Below are 18978 nucleotides of genomic sequence, written 5' to 3' on the forward strand. Positions count from 1 at the left end.
TCTTATAAGAATTCCAGCAATGTTAATTATATTCTCCTTGGTCAGTTTAATGACATTTATAAGAGAAAAACTTAAGTCACTCTTAAGGACAGATAAATAAATAAGCACTAGACCTTGGCATCAACTGTCAAACATATCACCTCACCCCCCATCTTCCCTGCTAGTAAACAGACCATTATGCATCCCTTAATTTTAGCTGTGTTGATTTATGAGTGTTTGTTTTAACATAATAATACAAAAAACAATGTTTTGTTTATTCTAGATGGGCTGAGGTGCATCTGGGTAGACTCTCAGTCTTTTTAGTATTTTGTGTTTCTCTCAAGTACCAAACTAAATTATTCCATTGAAGCAACACTTCTATTTAGTGCGAATTCGGTTTAAAGCGACCACTCTTGGAACGTATCTCGTGTTATATCGACGTTCTGCTGTATAAGGCTACGGGAGTAAACCCAGAACGAAAAACCTGTGGTGGAGCCCCGCATCAGGTAGACATGCTTACAGAGCTCCAAGAAGACCCCAACCAGTTGTGTAGGCGGAAGAAGTGACCAGCATGGAAACCCAACGACTACATCTGTGGACGAAGGCAATGACTGATGGACTAAGGCGAAACCCAACAAACTGGGCTATCGGCAGTCCATTGCAACTCTCCCTCTCCCCAATCGTTGCAACACTTGCACCACTAGATCAGGAAAAGGGAGAGCCAAGATGTGTGGTTGCAGCCTGCGCTCCTGCCTCACCACATAAATCAACTCACGCGCAGCCATCACTCAGCTCATCATCATCAATCCCCTACACCAACAAAAGTCCTATGGCGACAGGGACAGGCAGAGATGACTGCCGGGAGTCTCTAGTCACAACTCTGCACATGGGTGGCACAGATAAGATGGTCGTTTATGCACCGGTATCTAGGCAGCAGTGCAATCCGGTCCTGTCTGTGCAACTGAGCAGCACTTACGAGAAGCCAATCTGCTCACCCCTAAACATAGCCTCCCTAAAAACCCAACCTGACTGGGCAACCGCACCCAGGAAGATCATCCTTATGCGGTTGCAAACACAATCAAAATCACATATAAAAAAACAAAAAGACAAAAAACATACAACCTCTTATGGTCGCTGCATGGAATGTCAGGAACCTTCTGGATACTGGCACAAATGAGCATCCTGAAAGTAGAACTGCCCTTGTGGCAAAAGAGCTGGCTAGGTATAACAATGACATAGCAGCCATCAGTGAATCCCGGCTCCCAGATGAGGGCCAACTCACAGAACGGGGGTCTGGCTACACCTTCTTCTGGAAGGGTAAGCCTGCTGCAGAGAGAAACCATATTTATGGAGTTGGCTTTGCCATCCGTCAATGCATCCTACACAGGCTAACTGAAATGTCTATTGGGATTAATGAGCGCCTCATGACGCTTCGAGTCCCACTGGATCACTCACGTCATGCCTTCTTCATCAGAGCATACGCCCCAACACTGGATGCAGAGGATGACATGAAGGAGGCCTTTTATGCCGACCTTGACAGAGTGCTAACCTCTATCCCTAGAGAAGATAAGGTTGTGCTCCTTGGTGACTTCAATGCCAGAGTTGGCAGAGATGCTGACATTTGGCAGGGAACCATAGAGAGAAATGGACTAGGCAAGTGTAATTCCAAAGGCCTACTCATCCTCAGCAAGTGTGCAGCTCACAACTTCACTATCAACAATACCTTGTTTAGGCAGGCCGACAAGTTCAAGTGTTCGTGACAACACCCACGATCCAAACACTGGCATCTCATTGACTACATCATTGTCAGAGAAAGAGATCGCCGAGATGTCCTCATCACCCGTGCCATGCGTGGCTAAGACCACTGTGACACTGATCATCGACTTGTCAGAGCCAAACTCTCATTTCACGTCACCCCAAAACGGCAAAGGCAGCAAGCCTCCAGAAGAGGTTTTAATGCTAAGTGTCTGGAGGATCCAGTGTTAGCACATGCTTTCAGAGAGCAGCTCAAACATGGGCTTATAAAAAAACCAACAGCAAATAACATGAATCCCAGTGCCGAATGGGATACTCTTATTACTGTTCTGACAAAGACCTGCAGAGAGACCCTCGGCCAAACCAAAAGAATACACCAGGACTAGTTTGATGAAAATGACCAGGCAATCAAGGAACTCATCGATGATAAACGTGCTGCTTTTACTGACTGGCAGAACAACCCTCAGTCTCGGACCAAAGCTGATACCTTCAGCAAGAAGAAAGCAGCGGCCCAGCGGGAACTTCGCAATCTAAAGAACGACTGGCTTAAAAATAAAGCATGTGAAGCAAAAAAGCCTGCATATCAGCACAAGATGCACGAATTTTTCATTTCCACTTAAACATTTTATGGGCCAGTCACTTGTGGCACAGCCCCTCTCCGCTCAATTGATGGTAACCACATAATTAAACACAATGAAGGCCTCCTTCAGCGCTAGAAAGAGCACTACCATTCACTACTCAACCGAAACACCTATGTGGATGTCCTCACTACCCAGCAGGTCCCTCAGCATCCAGAGCTAACTCACCTCAGCTATCCTCCATCCCTGGATGAAGTAGCTACTGCCATCAAACAGATGAAAAATGACAAAGCCACAGGGCCTGATGGAATCCCAGCCAAGGTGTATAAAGCAGGAGGACCTGTACTTACCAGCTGTCTCCACTCTCTCCTGGAGAATATACGGGAAAAGGAAGAAATCCCCCAAGCTCTTAAAGAAGCCTCCATTGTCAATATTTATAAGAACAAGAGAGACCGGTCAGGTTGTGGCAACTACCGTGGAATCTCACTGCTCTCCATAGCTGGCAATGGTCTGAGTCCTCCTAAACAGACTTCTTCCTGAGATGGAAAACTTACTCCAAGAATCTCAATGTGGTTTTCAACCATCAAGTGGCACCACTAACATGATCTTTGTTGCCCGCCAGATACAGGAAAAGTGCAGAGAACAGCTTTGTGACCTGTGCATGGTTTTCATCGACCTAACCAAGGCTTTCGACTCGGTCAACAGGGAAGCCCTCTGATGGACCCTCAGCCGTTATGGCTGCCCACCAAAATTCATCACCATTGTGAGGCAACTACACGATGGCATGAACGGCAGTGTCCTGCACAATGGCACCCAGTCAGAGTTCTTCCCCATCCAAACGGGAGTTAAACAAGGGTGTGTACTGGTACCAACTCTCTTTTCCATCTTCTTGGCTGCCTTCCTTACTTGTGCCAGTGCCAATGTAGCCGGTGGGGTGAACATCGAGTATTGGATGAAGGATCTTTTCAACATAAGACGATTCCAGGCAATAACAAAGGTATTAGCAGCTTCCATTATTGAACTTCAGTATGCTGATGACCTCACCCTTATCACTCACACTGAATGAGACCTACAGGAGATCCTGAACACCTTCGCAGAAGCGTATGCACAGTTCGGCCTTGAGGTGAATGTACGTAAGACTCAGATTCTCTTTCAACCTGCCCCTGGTTCAGCCACACCTCCACCATCCATCTAGCTTAATACTACCCTCTCTAATGTTGCCCACTTTCAGTATCTTGGCTCCCATCTGTCCACCACCGCAGACATCGATGAAGAGATTCAACATAGGATCAGATGTGCATCTCAAGCTGTTTGCAGACTCCGTACCTGGGACTTCAGCTGTAGGGAGCTGAAATTATCTACAAAGCTGCACGTATATTGAGCAGTGGTCCTCCCCACCCTGCTATATGGCAGCGAGACATGGGTCACATACAGGAGGCACCTCAATGCACTTAAAAACTTTCACCAAAGTAGTCTAAGTTCCATCCTCCGAGTTCATTGGGAAGACAAGAGAACAAATACCAGAATACTCGATGACACCAAATGTAGGAGCATTGAAGCTACCATTATCCATGAACAACTACGCAGGACTGGCCATGTTACCCGCATGGACGACAGTAGACTGCCAAAGCAGCTACTTTACAGTCACCTAACGAATAGTAAATGTAATGCTGGTGGGCAACTGAAAAGGTATAAGGATAGTCTTAAGACAAACCAGAAAAGGTGCCAAATCGACCCCCTCACCTGGGAGTCAATTACTCCACACCGTAATGCTTGGAGGAACACCACATGAGTGGGTGCCATTAATTTCGAGTTAGCCCAACTGCATACCGAGGCAGACAAGCACCGAAGCCGGAAAGACGCTGCCACCCCCCCTCCTGCACTTGATGTAGCCCTCCACATGTGCAACATCTGTGAACGACTCTGCCGGTCCCGTATCGGCGTCTTTAGTCACCTTAACACTCACCAACGAAAGTGCCATCCTTAATAACTCATATCATTGTATCATAGCTGGATGATCGTCATACTCAATTCTGAATGACAGCAAAGTAGTAGTGGTAGTGGTGATGATGGTGGTGGTGGTGGTGAGGGAGAGAGTGTTAAGTGGTGAGGAGGTGATGCGTCTATCAGTTTCTTTGGTAACACTGCCTGCAGCATTGCCAGACACTATTGAACAGCTGATATCTACCCCCAAAATTGAGTGTAAATATAAATGAATAAACTTGTATCCCATCAACTTTACATTACATAACATTTTGAAATATGGAGTGAGAAAGCAGAAAGGTTTGGTTGACAAGAGAAATGGAGTGGAAAGGAGTGGTAACAAATGCTGGTGTGTTGCCAAGAGCTCCTCAACAGTTGATTTTGAACCTGCTACTATGCACTACAGTTCATCACACACAATTTTAAGTCAAACAATAAGTCCTACACTTAATTTACAGGTATTACCTTACTTTTTATTAAATATATATGATGTACAGTCTCTCCTCGACTTACGATGGGGTTCCGTCCCGATGACCAGGTAGTAAGTCGAATTGGTCGTAAGTTAAAAATGCGAAAATAATAAAAAAATTCTAAAATGAAATACGGTATATAAATGTAGTTAATAATGAAAAAGGAATAAAGTGTTACTGTGCACTTACCTTTAATGTAGTCAGCTGAATGTACATGGGGCCTCAATAATTTTTTAATTAAACATGGAGACTACATTAATTGAATGAAGCAGAGGAGGAGACAGGGTTGGGTGGGTCATCAATTTCGCTTTCTTCAAACAGGCTAACATACTTGCTTGTTGAAGGTATTGGATCATCTTTATGGAGTGAAGAGGCAGCAGTGGTGGGGCATGAGGAGACAGCAGTGGGGGACTTCTCAAAATATATGTTCAATTTAGACTGCACAGTTTGCCTTTTCTTTTCATTGTAAATCGCCCTGTAGCAAGCAAGTGCATCTTGGATCATTCTGTCAACTTTTACAAAATGCTCAACATTTTGATACATTTCTTCAAACATTTGCATCCCTTATTAATAGTAGCAAATGCCTCTGCCATTTGTTTCTCTGAAAACTTTTTGGGGGGTGCAGGTTCTTCTTCTACATTTTGTCTCTCTTCTTCCTCTGCAATTTTCTGTGCATCCAGTTCAATAAGATCCTCATTACTTAGCTCTTCTGCTACACTTTCCACCAACTGCTAAACATCTTCATTATCAGTTTCTAACTCCAGCTGTTTACCCATCTGTACTATCTTGTTACCAATCTCAGAAATTGTTTCATCTTCATTAAATCCTTTGAAACTGTTCACATATCATTTCAGGACTTTCTTCCATATTACATTCATGCACTGACCTGTAACCTCATCCCATGCTGCAGCTATGTTCTTTGTACATTTCAAAATGTTGTAGTCCTTCCAAAACACTCTGAGCGTTTTCTCACCTTCAGTAGCAGCAACAGCCTGAGCGAAGGTCGTATGTAAATAATACACTTTAAAAGCAGCAATAGCACCTTGATCCATGGGTTGGACAATAGAGGTAGTGTTAGGTGGAATGTAGACTACCTTAACATCAGGGTGCATGTCATCCAGGTGCGGTGGGTATCCCGGAGCATTATCTAAAATTAATAAAATCTTGAACGGAAACCCTTATTGCAGACAATACTCCTTGGCTCGTGGAATGAAACAACTCGGGAACCAATCCTCAAACAGTGCTAGGGTCATCCAGGCTCTCTTATTACTGCGATAAAACACTGGCAGTGTGTGCTTGCTGACATGTTTAAAAGCCCTTGGGTTCTCTGAATGATATATCATAAAGGGGTTTACCTTGAAACCAGTTACATTCCCCCAACAGAAGTGTAATTCGGTCCTTGAATGCCTTGAATCCCGGCATGGTTTTCGCCTCTTTGGGGATGTATATCTGTTCTGGCATGCACTTCCAGAATAAGCCAGTTTCATCCACATTAAATATTTGCTCAGGCAAATAATTTCCCTCCACGATAACACGATCTAGCTCCTCCTTAAAAGTTTCTGCAGCACCCACATCAGCACTTGCTGCCTCTCCACTCACCCTTCCATTACTTTAGGTCCCAACACACTCCAGATTGTAGATTCCACTAAGCTCCTCGGTGTCACCATAGACAACAAACTAAATTGGAAACCAAACATCAGTGAAGTTGTCAAATCCTCCAGTTTCCGTCTCCACTTCCTCAGCCGACTCAAGTCCCTCAGAGTTCCTGCACCCGAGCTCCTCAGTGTTTACTCAACATTCATACTTCCCAAGCTCACCTATTCCTCCCCCACCTGGTCTTCCTCCCTAAATGCCACACAAAGTAAACACCTAGAAAAAGTGCAAAAGAGGGCATGCAAGATTACCGGTATTCTCTCCCCTTCCTACTCCACATATCAAGAAGCGCTCAACACACTGACCCTCTCCGCTTTCACTGACCATCACCACGACCTCATCTGCAAATTTGGTGAGAAGCTTCTGCACCATCCTCGACACCGGCTCCTACTACTACCTGAGATCCCTCGTCTGAGAATTGCTGTTCGACACCACAACTGCATCCAGCCCATACGAGCACGAACTGATTGCTATAAGAACAGTCCAGTCCCAACCATTGTAAAAATTATCATTTAACTTGTAATCAACCAGTGTATTCACTCCTAGTCAATCTTACTTTTTGCACTGTCACTATGTAGAAATGCCCTGTAGTTTGAGCTTTTCCCCACCTAGTTATTATATATCATATTTGTATCACTTATGTTGCAGTGGTCCCTCGGTTAACGAGCACAATCCGTTCTAGAAGGTTGCTCGTTAACCGAAAAACTCGTTAACCGAAACCATTGTTTCAATGGGTTTTTGGGTAATTGGTTCCAGCTCACCGAGAATTGCCTAAATTCAACAAAAAAAGGTAGAAAAGTACACTTACTTTGAGGTGTGTATGTAGAAGGCTCCTGGATGATGATGATGATGATGATGATGATGATGATGATGATGATGATGATGATGATGATGATGATGATGGGAATTAGAATGGGGGTGGAGGAGATGGGAGAAGAGAAGGCATTGGGGTGGAAGAGAAGTCACCCCATGGAGCCATTTCACCCATAAAATTTTAGTTCTCTTGGTGTAATTCAAGATTATTTTCTTTAAGTCAACACTGCACTGCATTATATAGTCAATATGTAAAAAAATTTCAAAATGACCAATATTTTGCTTGCAAACACAGAAAAAAAGCATTTAGTTGAAGAGAGTCTCAAGCAAGACGTTACCTCCACTGAAAAGACAAAGACTGACGCCTGTTTGGCGTGTTGACAGGCTGGATGGCGTGCCACAAACTAGTGACCCTACCTTCAATTATGTTCAATAATTGTTAAAATGACTAAAAAATTTAATATTAAACTTTTAAAATTATTGAATAGTATAAACTTCTTGATATTTACTAAAATGGTTAAGAATTTAAGTCCTAGAACCCATTACTGTATTGGCGGACTACTACTACAGCTGGTGGAACCACCAAATGCAAGCGAAAACATGTTGAGGTCGGCTCGTAAAAAACTCGTTAATTGAGGGATTGCTCGTTAAACGAACTTAAGAATCTTATGGAAGGTAACTCGTTAACCGAAATCTCGTTAACCGAGGCGCTCGTTAACTGAGGGATTACTGTACTTGTATATTATTAGTAAATCAAGAGACCCATTCCTCAATTATGAAACTGTATATTTTCAGCCTTCCAGCTGCCATGCTCTTTCGATAAACCGTTAATCATTATTATTATTTATTATTACAGTGATATTCCCGTTAGCCGGAACAGTTGGTGCAGAGCACTTCTGGGGATGAGAGATTTCCGGGTAACCAGACGACTTTCTCAAACCCGGAAAAATCCCCCATCCCCGGAAACATTTCCGGTTACTGGAAAAAACTTTCCGGGTGTCTAAACTATGCATCTTGCACAGACAAACACTAGCCCACATCCTCATAATGTATTTGTGTGCTGGGGAGTTTTCTAAGAGAAAACTAAAAATCTAATTGGAATTGAAATGGAATTGGAAAAATACAAAATTAAAATTAATTGAATTGAATTGGAATTGATATCAATGAATTGATATGAATTGATGTAATGAATTTATGTGAATTGATAAAATAATATATTATACTGTCATGACTATGACAATGAGGTGCAAGACATTCGTGACCTTCTGACTGTGAAATACAATGTGGCACACAGTGTTGATCCTACAACAACAGACACTTCCCCTGCTGAACCACCACCGATGAAGAGGAACAAGTTCTTTACCCTGGCCAACCGGTCTTCTACACAAAGACCAACTACATCAGAAACTGTGGTCTCACTCTACCTCAACCAGCCATGTCTACAGGAAGATGGTGATCACCTTGGCTACTGGAAGGCCAAGCAGTTTCCTGTCCTCACCAGACTTGCACCAAAGTACCTGGCCATTCCTGCAACATCGGCTCCTGTGGAACGACTGTTCTCCATTGCTGGCAAGCTCTTCAGGCCAGAGAGGTGCAATTTAAGCAATAAAAGATTTGAACAACTTATGATGATCAGATGCAATCCTCAGTAACTTTGACTCATTCAAATTTTGTTTACTAATACAAAGAATTAAACCATTTGAACTTTTGGTTGGTAAAGAATGTGATTGGTTTGTGTGGTAGAGCATTTTTGATAAAAAATAAAGAAGTTAATTTGAACCTTTGATTTTCTATTTATTTCCATTAGATTAATGGTAGATTAGAATTGATTTTGAATTGAAAAGCATTTGAATTGAATTTAATGAAATATCGACCAAAATGAATTGAATTGAATTGGAACTGAAAAGCTTGTGAATTGAATATTTCTTTTTTTGAATGAATTGAATTGGAATTTATTAATTAAAATTTTATTCTGAATTGGAATTGAATTGACAAAAATGAATTGACTCCAATCTCTGGCTCGTGAATGAGGCTGTGTTAAGAGCAATGACTGGTATTTTCCACTCTCTTGGAGCTGTGGGGTATTGGTGGTCTCATATTACTGACCTGACACAATGTCAGGTGGAGGTAGGGTGGGGTATTGGTGGTCTCATATTACTGACCTGACACAATGTCAGGTCACCCACTGTTGGGTGGGGGATTAGTTGGTCTCAGGACCTGAAGATGTCTTGAATAAACATGAAGGCTAAAATACAGTATTTTTTATACTTACACTTATCACATTGTATCCCTTCAACATTACGTTACATAACATTTTAAAATGTGGAGTGAGAAAGGTGTGGGTGATTAGAGAGATGAAGTGGAAAGGAGTGGTAACATGCACCAGTGTTGCCAAATGCTAAGCTCCTCAACAGCTGATCTTTTAATTCACCACTACGTAGTTAACCATGCATAAATATATGTCATGCAATATGGGGATGTGTGGGTGTGATGTTGTGGCATTAATTAATATACTGTATAAGTAATATTGCATCGTCATTGACAGTCGTTTGAAGAATAGCAGCGTACTACAATTGTCACTACTACTACAGCTAGACCCCGACTCACGACTGCTTTGACTTACGACCGTCGGGACTTACGACCGCCGCAGTTGTGACCATTTTTTTTTTTTCCAAATGACACACGCACTTTCTATACCGAAACGTTTCCAGTTAATGTAGTCTCCATGTATAATTAGAAAATTATGGGGGCCCCATGTGCATTCAGCTGACTACATTAAAGGTAAGTGCTCAGTCACACTGTAACCATTCCTTATTATTTATTACTTTCACTGTACTGTATCCATTCATCATTATTCATTACTTTTACTGTACTGTATTTCATTGTAGATTTTTTATTAAAAAAATTTTTTTTTATCTATGTCGGACTTACGACCATTCGGACTTACGACCTGGATTTGGGTCCCTAACCCCGTCGTAAGTCGGGGTCTAGTTGTATTCACCCAACTACTGTACTGTCATTAACAATACAATATTGTTTATTATTCATTAATTAATACCCCAACACCACATCATACATACAGTCTTTTGGGTTAGACACTGAGTTGGAGGAGGCTGGGAGCAGGCTGGGAGCAGGCTGGGAACAGGCTGGGAACAGGCAGGGGGGGGGGGGATACACACACCTCCAACATTTATTATTATATATTCTCGTATAATCAGCCTCTTATGATGTATGTTTTATCATAGTCAATATAAAATATTAAACAAGTTAGAAAAAATACGATGTATAATTAGTAATTTGACATCAAAATTACATGACAAGTCGAATAATAAGGCATTTTTTTTACCCAGACCTCTCTACTGGGAGGAGGGTTGGTGGCAGGTAAGCTTAGCCATTGCCAAATTTACCATTGTTTTTTATTTAATCATTACAGTACTGATACATTATAAAAATTATTGTACTGTATTATATATGATAGGTACAGGTATTAATAAGCACAGAATATTACAGTAAACATATCTTTATTAGTAAATTAAAAACAAAGTAAAATTTTTTACAATGGTAATGGCGGCCTAGGGAGACGAGGAACCTTTTTGGGGTGTGTGCAGTCAGTTCCCCCCTTCCCTCTCTCCCTCCTCACCTTACTCCTTACTGAATTTTAAATGAAAGAAAACATTTTATAATTTGTATAATGAACATCCTTATAAATTACCGACTCATGAATTATAGGAATAGAATATGAATTATACTGTACAGTATATTAAGATAATGTACAAAACTAGATTTGGGTGTGTAGACCGGGGGAGATGACGGGTGGTAGAGGGAGGACAAGTGGACAACTTGCCTCCTGGCCCGTGCTGTCACCAAAATTGCAGTGCTGACTGTATTAAAGTTCATTTTGGTTCTGTTGACGTCTTAACACAGCTTAAATGCTGTGTTGTAGGTTGATTGTGTCCCATGTACAGCAATTGTACAAAAAATAGGAGAGAGCAACAGATGAACCTTGTAGCAGGACTGGTGCACTAAGCCTGGGGTGAGGGGGAGGTCATCTACAAGATGCATCAGCCAATAAGCCAATCACTGCGCGCGAGCCTATGACCTAAGTTAACTCGAGTGTCTCAGCCTCCTGCCACCGACGCACAGAGGAGCCGGGACTCGGGAGCATGACGCAATATTTCGTTATTTTTCTATACATGTTATAATACGTACAGTATTTAATATTTTATATTATCAACGATAAAACAAACACCATAAGTGGCTGATTATACGAGAATATTTACAGTAATAATAAATGTTGGAGGTGTGTGTATCGCTGTGTCGGTATTTATAAAATGCATTAATGAAAATGAGTGAAAATTAGAGGTAATAGATTTATAAATTGCAAAAAGTTGGATGGTCCATCATGATTATTATTTGTATTCTTTTCGTAAATACTGTACCGGGTAAACGTACGTATATTAAAAAAATTCCCTGAAACTCTCTTTATTTTATACCGTATTACTCATTATGGAGTCATCCATCATGCCACAAGTTAACTTGTGTTTCATGAACTATACACACGTATATGTAGTGACCTCTTGGTGAGGGAGGGAGGGAACAGTTGATATCTCCTACCATATGGACAGGACTGATTCCCGTCAGCTTACAGTTGCCATTTAGGGATTTTTCCAAAGCAATTATCCAATAGTATTTGGGATGAAATGAGAGGGTATTAGAGCTTATTGTACAGTAGAACGTCGATATAACACGAGATACATTCCAAGAGTGGTCGCTTTAAACCGAATTCGCACTAAATAGAAGTGTTGCTTCAATGGAATAATTTAGTTTGGTACTTGAGAGAAACACAAAATACTAAAAAGACTGAGAGTCTACCCAGAGCGCACCTCAGCCCATCTCCTAGAATAAACAAAACATTGTTTTTTGTATTATTATGTTAAAACAAACACTCATAAATCAACACAGCTAAAATTATGGGACGTGAAATGGTCTGTTTACTAGCGATCAGCTGATGGGAAGGGGGGGGGTGAGGTGATATGTTTGACAGTTGATGCCAAGGTCTAGTGCTTATTTATTTATCTGTCCTTAAGAGTGACTTAAGTTTTTCTCTTATAAAATGTCACTGAATTGACATGGGAGAATATAAGTAACATTGCTGGAATTCTTATAAAATAGTGATTAGTTTGAATATATACATGCTATAGTTCGCATTAGACATACAAATTTTAGTTCTAATTAATTTTATTACAAAGAGCTAAAATTTTTATCTCTTGTGCAAAAATATGACGTTTATATTCAAATTATTCGCTGTCTTACAAGGATTCTAGCAATGCAAATTATATTCTCTAACTTTAGTCTGTGATATTATATAAGATAAAACTGTAAGCCTACAACCACCAAACCCTGGCTGGGAAGATGAGGGGGTGGGGGGGGGGAGGGAGGGAGGGAGGGAGGGAGAGAAGGGTGATAGTGACATGTTTGACAGTTGGGGCCGAAGATCTAGTGAAGTATTTATTTGCTTATTTATGTCCTTTAGATTGAGTTTTGGTTTTTTGTTAATAAAATGTCACAGAAGAGACCGGGGAGAATATAATTTACATTGATGGAATTCTTATAAGATAGTGATTAATTTTAATATAAACATGCTATAGTTTGCACTTGACAAAAATTTTAGTACCTGTAATCATTTAGTACATTATTTTGAGTACATGTACAGTAAAGCTTTGCCCTTAGGACAGTGTAGCGTGCCCAGAGAAACATTAGGTGCAAAATTTAAAATATGATGGGCCAGATTGACTCGCGCAAAATAGAAAAGATTCGCTTTAAATTAAAACATTGTCCTTAATTGTGGGTGTCGCTTTAAATCGATGTTCTACTGTACCAAAACCTAATTTACCTGCACCTATTTTTTTTAAATAACTCGCTCAAGTCATTTTAAATTTGCCGCGTATTCGCCTGGCAGCAGAGTCACGTGTGATGCCTGGTGAGGTGCTTGCAAGTACTGTATTACTATAAAGTCACAGTTATATCAACATCAACAATTTTAATATTATTATTAATAATAATAATAATTATTATAATAATGTAATAATAAAGATTATTACTGCTAATGATGATGATAATGAAGTATTCTGAACAACAACTGTGACAACCTCCATCAAGCTTCCCGTGTACCACTTTCGCAGTTCACACCAGCACTACTTTTTTTCTGCTCTCATTTGCATTGTGTGTTTATCACGTAGCTTTTTAGTGTTAAACGCTGTCTCCCCCATCAAGCAAGTCTGGAAAATATCCATCTGCCTAACCTCCCCTGGGGCAACTAATGCTAAAAAGGCACAAAAAACAATCGCAATGGACGGAAAATTAGATGTGATCACCCGCCTTCAGAGAGGAGAGCGTGTGTCGGAGGTTAGCCGTGTACAGTAATACCCCGCTTTACACGGGTTTTTTTTAAGCGTTTCTACATTTACGCGGTACCCCGCCAGAACCGGAATGTTCACTTTACGCGGTGCATCTACTCACATACGCAGGAAGCGACGCGGGCAGGGTGCGCACAAGGTCGCCCAGTCATCAAAACATTACCGAGTTCTTCACCCGCCACCCACCACAGCCGGCCCAAGTCAGTGATAGAGAGGATATGGACTTATATGGACTTTGAGGGGTTTGACAAAGAGGCCCTGCAAGCCTCTGTGGTGGATAGTGATACAATTGATACAGGTGAGGGCCAATAATCTGCCCTCTGCCTCGGAACCAACCCCCCATCCCCGTGTGCCCAGCCATCTTTTCTACTTATGTAAGTGTTAAAAAACCTAATATTATTGATATTTCTCTTCATTATTAATTGTGTGTGCATACCATCATAAAATCAAGAAGTTATTTTTACTACAACGTAGGTATTGTGTCTGAAAAAGTGGAGTTTGGGGGTCGGCCAAGTCTCTATTTCAATTAATCCGATATGTTATGTTGTTCACTTTACGCGGGCCTCCGTGAGTTAAACTGACCGCGTAAAGCGGGGTATTACGGTACTTGGTTTAAGTGAGAGCACTGTTCGTATCATTTGAGACAATGTTGAGAAGATAAAGAACAGTGTATTTCCTATTGTTTTTCCTTTATTATCCGTTTTTTTTCTTTATGAATGAGTAAGGTAAAAGAATAATTACAGTGGTCCCTCAGTTAACGAACGGTTCGATTAACAAAATTTTGGTTAAAGAATTACCTCATGGTGCTTAAAACAAAGGCTCAGGCCACGCCAGCAAGCGCAGTGGAAGCATTTTGAACTAGGCCAATATAAAACTAAATGTACTTTATCGAATTAATGTAGACACGATTCATGAAGGTAAGGGACAATTATTAAATTTAAACTTATTGTAGATCATTTCTCAGTCTAAATATGTTACGTGTGACCCAAAGAAACTATTAGTTACCCGAAAGATGACGTCACTAGGCTAGGCGGCCGCCTTGGGGAGACGCGAGGCGGGCTGGGTCAGTAGCGCACAGGCGTTTGGCCCAAGCGGACGTCGTCCACATGTCTCTGCCAAGGAAAACGACCACGTAGCCTCGTCCCTTCCCACGCACGTTTCATCAGTAATGCAAGTAAGTTTTATTCGATCTCAGACAGTGTTTAGATAGGGCGGAGAAGAAGTTAACAATAGCTAACAGAGTGTCCTCTTGTAGGGTTTTCGAGAACCCACTCGGTCAGTCGGTCGGTCGGTCAACGAGTGTTTAGCGGTCGTATAGCCGGCCACGCACGAGGTGAACGGGTGTCCCTAACGACCACGTGGGATCAGCGTCCGCACTTGGTCGGTGGTCGTTCTGGGTCATCAAAGCTCCCCACCTTGGTTCATACATCTCTTCAGTCAGTCAGTGAAAAATCTCACTAACAGGAAAATAGAACCCCTCCCTCAGCTGGGCAGGGTTCACCTGCTGACAGTCACTCTCTTCCTGTCCATGGAGTACTGAGAGTAAACTGAGTGCAGCCTGAGTGAATGAAAGGTCACACACTGAGACCAGGAGTCTAGTGGGTACATAGAGACATTTATCTCCCCAGTATTGGGTGTATGTGATCGAATTAACCAAGTCCAGGTGTGTAATCAACACTCCTCATGGTTGATTGCACACGTGGGATGTAGGGGTTCTTCTTCAAGGTTGATGAATGGCTGTAACACCTTAAAGTATGGGTGTGTTCTGGACATATGGGTGAAGGTGGTAAAGTGAGATTAGTATAGTCAAGTACAGGTGTGAGATCAACGTTCCTCATGGTTGATTGCACACGTGGGATGTAGGGGTTCTTCTTCAAGGTTGATGAATGGCTGTAACACCTTAAAGTATGGGTGTGTTCTGGGCATATGGGTGAAGGTGGTAAAGTGAGATTAGTATAGTCAAGTACAGGTGTGAGATCAACGTTCCTCATGGTTGATTGCACACGTTGGATGTAAGAGTTCCTCTCCAAAAGTTGTGAAAGGCTGTTAGTACCTTAAAAGTACGGGTGCATTCGGAACCTATGTGTGAAGCATGTTACGGGTGTTGGTGGAGAAAAACATTCATGACTCCTGAAATCTAGAGAGAGTAATGAAAGAAACAGCAGAGCACCCGCCTGCCTGATGGGTCATGAGTGATTTTCTCGGTTTCTTGTAAATGCCTGCCCCTTGGCGGGTTAGTAGTCACGACCTTCGGGTTCTGGGTAGTTAGGATAGTTAGGGTTATAGTATTTTGTGGGTCATTCCAGACAGGCTATGAGTGATCCATGTTCTTGTGTAGTATGACTAAAATCGGGATTTCTATTTCTCAGTGATTGCTATTATTTTGTCTGAGGCCATTAAGGCATGTTCATTGGTGCAAGTAATATTTTTTTTAATTTTTTATGTGCCACTAAGTGGTGTAAGATAACGAAGGAACTGTTTCAGATGAGTTCCTCGCTCTAGTGTAGGTAGCACTGCTGCCTTAGTAGTCCTCTCCAGATGCATTTAATGTTTTGCAATAATTTTTGATACCATGTATAACTTTTGTTTCCCATTGTAATGTTTTTAAGCCACACTAAGATGTACTCTACTGTTGGTGTACCATTATTGATAAAGCTACGGTCACGGAGAATAATTTTATTTAATTGTGTTTGTGCTGGTTCGAGACACACACACGTAAAAGAAATAATTGTCCTAGGGGCAAACACATAAAGGAAATATACATTTCTTTGCACACAAGTAAAAATGTAACCCCCCCCTACCCCCCTGGTATGCAAATGATATTCACAGATTTGGCTATTTGCAGCCATTTCGTGAGCCAAACCCCTACAAATTTTAAGGGCATGCTGTATTTTAAATATTTTTGGACCATCTCACCTCAGGTAGTTTCCTTAAATTAAGTGATTCAAGATGTATAAAAGGACTTGGGCTTTGATATAGCGCACCTCGGGTATCTGTTCCGAATTACGTATATTTCCGACTTAAAAACATCCTCAGGAACAGAACCCATTCGTAATCCGGGGACCCTCTGTATTGAACAAATTTTGGGGGTTCATTTTATACCAAAAACTACCCTGGCTGCTCACCAATTATTACAATATAGAGAGATAATATTATAGTAAATATAATACTCACACATCACAGTCAAACATATTCCTAATTTTGAGGCAAGAGGTGGGAGGGACATTGGGAACATATTGTGGTCCAAGAGTATCAAAGGCTGGTCCCTGCCACATCTTGGTGGGGGGACGTCCTACACCACCGTCACCTCCCAGGGAATTGCTCGGGGAGTGCGGCATACCAGACGCCCACCGCCAAACTTCACAGTCTTCACCGCCAACTGCCTGGATTTCACGTCGTACCTACAAGAGACAAGGCCGTGTAGACAAATACTTGAAGACCATAGAACACTGCTTATTACATTAAAAATTTTGGTACCATTTGTTAAGTTACATACAATATAAAAAGTTCAAATATGTCTCATATAAGTTAAAAAAAATAAAACTAAACTTTGATATTGAGTAAATAAATAATAAATTCCAATATAAAAATTATTAAGTTAATTTCATGTGTATCCACAATCCTTGACATGTCAGTTAATAACAAATACAGTAAGTGGATTAATTGATTGATTTATTTATTATGGTAATTACATCTCTGGCAACACAACAGCTCAAGACATATACAGTATCACAGAATTAAAATTACGGCTTAAAAGACTAAAATAAAATAATGCAAGGTAAAAACACAATTAATTAATAACATAGAACTTTCATAAAGACCATTTAAACGTTAATAAATAAAACTCAAAGGTTGTGTAGAAGGCAGGCTTCCTCCACAAAGGAGAGAACATCCCCTACCGTGCCCCCCCCCCCCAGCACCAAAGAGAGACGGTAAGACCCATCTCTCTTTGGTGCTGGGAGAGGTGCTTAATATAAAGACCTCTGAGACTGGGACACTCCACCAGGAGGTGTTGAACAGTCAATGGGACCAGGCAGTTATCACAATGGGGAAGGGGCGCCCTCTCAAAAAAAAAAAAAAAAAAAAGTCAGCCGTGTGTGGTCAAAGCGGAGGTGGGCCATAGCAGTCTCCCAGCAGCGCGACAGTCCCTCAAATCCCCAGGCACTCAATGCAGGATGGATGTCACAGAGCTTGTTTGCTTCGATAGCATCCCTCCTGCATTTCAAACTCAAGCGAATGGCAGCTCTTATTACTGTTTCATATCAGAGCCGAGAAGCAGCTGCCTTCACCACAGCATCAGCACACTCCTTCCCCTTCTCCCCACATTGGCCAGAACCCAGCAAAAACTGACTTTCCAGCCCCGACGTTAGATGAGAAACAGCCACTGTAAAATATCTATAACTAAGGGATGGGGCAATGAGACACTAGCTAAGGCCTGAAGAGCACTACGAGAATCACTAAAAACTGTAAAATCTTACAGTAAAGGGAACACAACTTCCATCACAGTATACAAGTCCACTTAAAAGGGAACAAATTAAAGAAAAAATGGTTGACAATAAATTTTTAAATTTCATTGTAAAATTTTCATGAAGTATTTCAGCAGTCTGTGGTCAAATGGAAATGCTATTAAGTCCAGCCATTAAGCACAATAAATGTTCACTTTTTTATAGAAGCATGAAATTTGACAGTGGTAGAGTTTTATGTATTGAACAACTTCTGATATGGAGGCAAGCCAGGAAATTCCTTATTTGGAGAACAGCCCAGAAAATCCATAATGACCACTGGTGTCACCTACTGAAGTGGCCATATCTCCCTCCCTAGATTAGGTATGACAGTGATTTTGGTGCCCATGATCAAGTTTTTGGGGTCAAGGAATCCGTGTCTGACTTAAAAATTAAAATTTTATTTAACTCTTTAAGATCAAGATACCGGGAAGTATATAGCAAGTGGGTCAGAGGTGTATTGCTTAATTATTATATATGACCTCTGTTAATCCGGCAAAAGGGATGGTCCGGCAAGGTTCAGGAACCAAAGGTGCCAGAAAATCGGTGGTGTACCTGTACTGTACTGGGCCAAATTTTTTATTTGTTATTAGAATTATAAAACTTGGCACCATACTTATACTTGATATGCTAGAACCACAGTTTATCATATTCAAACTTGTGATAGCAATAAGAAAAAGATTTCAAATGCATGCGCTGGCTTTAACAAAGTTGATGCTTTGGGTGTTTGGACTGAATCACGTAAATTACTCTAGGTGGCTGTCTGTTCATATAAGAGACAAGTTTACTGACTGAAATGCACCCAGGCATTTTTTAGGCTTTTTCACCA

The 18978-nt window shown here is 41.3% G+C and overlaps 1 protein-coding gene across 3 annotated transcripts in view; it reads right to left on the bottom strand.

Annotated features, from left to right (window-relative positions):
• Nucleotides 1-18978, bottom strand: part of LOC121868997 — a 192695-nt gene that overhangs the window by 66870 nt on the left and 106847 nt on the right. For all 3 annotated transcript variants that reach the window (XM_042370056.1, XM_042370058.1, XM_042370057.1), the window contains one exon: nucleotides 16822-17048. In XM_042370056.1, coding sequence (XP_042225990.1) covers nucleotides 16822-17048 — 227 coding nt within the window. The remainder of the gene's footprint in view (nucleotides 1-16821; nucleotides 17049-18978) is intronic.

The sequence above is a fragment of the Homarus americanus genome, unplaced genomic scaffold (genome assembly GCF_018991925.1).
Source record: "Homarus americanus isolate GMGI-L3 unplaced genomic scaffold, GMGI_Hamer_2.0 scaffold24694, whole genome shotgun sequence".
Classification (NCBI taxonomy): Eukaryota; Metazoa; Arthropoda; class Malacostraca; order Decapoda; family Nephropidae; genus Homarus; species Homarus americanus.